The 4923-nt window shown below is 39.6% G+C and overlaps 1 protein-coding gene across 1 annotated transcript; it reads right to left on the reverse strand.

The window, feature by feature from the left end:
• Positions 1000-2013, reverse strand: LOC107615570. The gene is made up of 2 exons (XM_016317624.1): positions 1667-2013; positions 1000-1513 (listed from the first exon to the last, which is right to left on the reverse strand). Exons 1-2 carry the CDS (start codon positions 2011-2013, stop codon positions 1000-1002), a joined length of 861 nt encoding a protein of 286 aa, XP_016173110.1.

Raw genomic sequence — 4923 nt, forward strand, 5'->3', positions numbered from 1 at the left:
AACTTTGCTTGAAACCTTATGCCCAAGAACTATCCCTTCAGGGACCATGAAATGACATTTTTCCCAATTCAATACTAGATTAGTTTCTTGACATCTTTTCAAAACAAGAGTTAAATGATGCAAGCAAGTGTTAAATGAATTGCCAAAGACAGAAAAATCATCCATGAATACTTCTAAAAACTTTTCCACCATGTCAGAAAATATAGAAAGCATACACCTTTGAAAAGTTGTAGGGGTATTACACAGACCAAAGGACATCCTTCTGTAGGCAAAAACTCCAAATGGACAGGTGAATAGAGTCTTTTCTTGATCCTTGGGATCCACCACTATTTGATTATACCCAGAGTACCCGTCTAGGAAGCAATAGTATGCATGTCCAGCCAATCTTTCCAGCATCTGGTTAATGAATGGGAGAGGAAAGTGATATTTCCTTGTAGCATCATTCAATCTTCTATAATCTATGCACATCCTCTACCCAGTCACTGTCCTTGTGGGAATTAACTCATTCTTCTCATTGGAGATGACTGTCATTCCTCCCTTCTTTGGTACAACTTGAATCGGACTCACCCATGAGTTGTCAGAGAATGGAAAGATTATCCCAGCATTCCATAGCTTCATTACTTCTTTTTGAACCACCTCCTTCATGGTTTGGTTAAGTCTTCTTTGGGGTTGAACTACAGGCCTTGAATCTTCCTCCAATAGAATTTTATGGATACAAATGGTAGGGCTTATGCCCTTGATATCATCAATTGTCCAACCCAAGGTAGTCTTGTGAGCTTTCAACACTTCAATCAGCTTTGTTTCTTCTTCTATGTTCAAGGAGGAGTTTATGATCACTGGCAGGGCCTCTGCTTCTCCAAGAAATACATACTTGAGATGAGGAGGGAGAGGCTTTAGCTCTTATTTTGGCTTCTCCTCTGCCTTGCTTTCAAAGGAGATCTCTACCACTTCCTCTTCTATGAACTCTTGTTCCACCTCTATTTCCTCTTCTTGTTCCTCCTAGTCTTCATCTTCCAGTAGCTCCTCTTCCACTTCTTCTATCATTTCCACTCTCATGTGCTTTTCCTTTTCTAGAGGGTGTTGCATGGCCTTGAAGACATTGATGATCATCTTTTCATCATGCACCCTGAGGGTCATCTCCCCTTTCTCCACATCAATGATGGCTCTTGCTATTGCTAAAAAAGGCCGTCCCAATATGACTGAACTGTGTCCCTCTTCTTTCATGTCCAAGATAATAAAGTCAGTAGGGAAAATGAATTCTCCAATCTTCACTAATAAATTTTCCACAATCCCATTTGGTATCTTAAGTGATCTGTCAGCCATTTGGAGTGACATCCTGGTGGGTTTGACTTCCTCTATTGCAAGCTTCTTCATTATTGAGAGGGGCATTAAATTGATGCTGGCTCCTAAGTCACAGAGAGCCTTGTCCAATGTTTTGTTGCCCATAGTGCAGGATAGGATGAAGCTTCCTGGATCTTTGAGCTTTGGAGGAAGACCTCTTTGGATGACAGCACTACATTCTTGTATTAGGATCACTGTCTCTTTCTCATTCCAGCTCCTTTTCTTGTTGATGAGCTCTTTGAGGAATTTTGCATATAGAGGCATTTGTTCTAGAGCCTCAGCAAGTGGAATATTGATCTCTAGCTTCTTAAACACTTCTAGGAACTTGAGGAACTGTTGATCTTTAAGCTCTCTATTGAACCTTTGAGGATATGGCAAAGGAGGGATGTGAGTCTTCACCATTGTCCTTTGTTCTTGTGACTGTTCCTCAATAGCTTGCTTTCCTTTCTTTGAAGCTTGAGGTTCCTCTTTTTCCTTGAGTTTTTCTTGGTCTTGCTTATCTTTAACTGTCATTTGCTCTTTATTGATGGCCTCATGATTCTCCACAGGCTTCTTGTTGGTTTCTTTGTCATTTACCAAGGTTCTTTTACTCTTTAATTGGACTACTTTACATTCCTCCTTGGGATTGGGAATGGTGTCACTTGGTAGTGTATTAGGTTCTCTTTCAGCCATTATTTGCTTTGATAATTGACCAATTTGCCTCTTTAGATTCCTCAGTGAAGCTTCATGGTTCTTGTTGGCTAGCTCTTGATGTTTCATCATCTTCTCCATCAATATCTCCAAGTTGGAGATCCTTTGAGATTCCTGGGGTGGTTGTGGTTGATTATGGGATGTTGATGGTGAATGGTAGTTATTTTGGTTAGTGGATGAGTTGTTGGGTGGATAGGAGTTGGGTTGAGGTTGGTTATTTTGTGGTTTTCTGTATGGATTTTGGTTAGTATTTTGATGGTTTTGATGGTTTGTGTTTCTGAAGTTGTTTTGGTTTGAGCTTCTTTACCAAGGTTGCTGGTTTTGGTTCTCTCCCCATTTCAGATTTGGGTGGTTTCTCCAGGATGAGTTGTAAGTGTCTCCATGGAAGTCATTTAATCCAGAACCTTGATTTTGCATGTATTGCACTTGCTCTTGCTGCTGCTCCTCATAGTTTTTCTTTTGTTGTCCCCACACCATTAATGGTTGGTTAGTTGTACTCACTGCTGCAAGTTGCAATCCATCCACCCTCTTTGACATTATTTCAATTTGTTGTTGGAGCTGCTGGTGCATGAGTTTGTTCTGAGCTAGTATAGTATCAACTCCTTCAAGCTCAAATACACCCTTCTTTGGAGCTGTTTGCCTTTCAGAGGAGTAGAAGTACTCATTGTTGGCCACCATGTCTATGAGATCATGTGCCTCTTGAGCAGTTTTCATCATTTGCAAAGATCCTCCTGATGAATAATCTAAAGCTTTCCTTGAAGGTAGAGACAAGCCTTCATAGAAATTCTGCAACTCCACCCATTCACTGAACATTCCCTCTGGACACCTTCTGATCAAGGCTTTATACCTCTCCCAACCTTCATACAATGATTCTCCTTCTTGCTGTCTGAAGGTTTGCACATCAGTTTTTAGCTTGATGACTCTTTGAGGTGGATAGAATTTGGCTAAGAATTTGCTAACCAAATCATCCCAACTGGTAATACTCTCTTTAGGGAAGGTTTCTAACCAATGTGTGGCTTTGTCTCTCAATAAAAATGGGAATAAAAGAAGCTTATCGATGTCAGGGTTTACTCCATTGGTTTTGACAGTGTCACAGATTCTCAAAAACACAGAGAGGTATTGGTTTGGATCCTCAGCAGCACTACCTCCATATTGGCAATTGTTTTGAACTAGGGTAATCAATTGAGGCTTGAGTTCAAAGTTATTGGCATTAACATTGGGGGTTAGGATACTACCCCCACAATTCTTTGGGTTGGGGATAGTGTAGGAGGCTAAGACTCTTCTCTGAGGCTGGCCATTGTTGTTGGCCACCCCATCAGTGTGATCTGGAATATTATCATCCATTACTTGATCTTCCTCCTCTAATTCCTCTTCACCAATAACTCCTTTCCCTCTTGCTTCTCTTCTCAATCTTCGGAGTGTTCTCTCATCAAGGTTAAAAGATGTAGATTCACCTCATCTTCCTCCTGACATAAACACAAAACCATAAACCAGAATGAAACACTCTACTGCTAGAGTGAAGTTAGTGTTAGCTTAAGCAAAAATTCAAACAGTTAGTGTGCTTAGTGAAAATAAAAAGAAAATGCTTAATCAAGATTATCACCCTACTTAATCGTTGTCAATCTAAATCAATCCCCGGCAACGGTGCCAAAAACTTGATGAGGAAAAAACGATTCCACACAAAACTCACCGGCAAGTGTACCAGGTCGCATCAAGTAGTAATTACTCACAAGAGTGAGGTCGATCCCATAGGGATTGATAGATTGAATAATTTTAGGTAGGAGATGAATTTAGTTAAGCGAATATTTGAGGAATTGAGTGATTTTAATTGACAGAAGCTAAATTGCAAGTAAATAAAGGTGCAGAAGGTAAATTGAGCAGAAGAATAAAGTGCAAAAGAGGTAAATTGCAAGTAACTTAAAGAACAAGAAAGTAAAAGAGTTGAAACTTAAATTGCAAGAAAAGTAAATTGCAGAAACTTAAAGTGCAAGAAAGGTAAATTGCTGAATCTAAATTACTGCGAAATGTAAATTGCTTGAAGAGTAAAAGGGATTTGGGTACTGGGATTCAGAATTCAATAATAAAATGTAAATTGAAGAAGATCAAAGAGCTTTGAGATGAAGAAATTCAGCTCAGCCACTAAACAAAAATGTAAAATTGCTTGAAGAAACAACCAGCAAGAACACTTAACTCAATTGTGAAAAATCCTAAAGAGAATTTGAAGATCGAAGAAGAGAAATAAGATTAGAAAGCATATCTAGATATCAATTGCTCTCTTGATCAAGCAGAAAAGTAATTGCAGAAGAAATGAAAAGGAAAAATAGTAAATGAAACTTAGATCCAATTCTCCAATTCCCAAAACTACTACCATATCAGAGAAAATAGAGAGCATGCACCTCTAAAAGGTTGCAGGTGCATTGCAGAGACCAAAAGGCATTCTTCTGTAAGCAAATACTCCAGATGGACATGTGAATGCTGTTTTCTCTTGGTCTTGAGGATCCACTGCAATTTGGTTGTAGCATGAATAGCCATCCAAAAAGCAGTAGTATTCATGACCTGCTAGTCTTTCTAGCATTTGGTCTATGAATGGTAAAGGAAAATGATCCTTTCTGGTGGCTGTATTGAGCTTTCTGTAATCAATACACATACGCCACCCTGTAACTGTTCTTGTGGGAACCAGTTCATTCTTTTCATTATGAACCACTGTCATGCCTCCCTTCTTGGGGACAACTTGGACAGCGCTCACCCAGGGGCTATCAGAAATATGATAAATAATCACAGCCTCTAGTAACTTAGTGACCTCTTTCTGCACCACTTCCTTCATGGCTGGATTTAGCCGCCTCTGTGGTTGAACCACTGGCTTAGCATCATCCTCTAATAGGATCTTGTGCA

Source organism: Arachis ipaensis, chromosome B09 (genome assembly GCF_000816755.2).
Source record: "Arachis ipaensis cultivar K30076 chromosome B09, Araip1.1, whole genome shotgun sequence".
Lineage (NCBI taxonomy): Eukaryota > Viridiplantae > Streptophyta > Magnoliopsida > Fabales > Fabaceae > Arachis > Arachis ipaensis.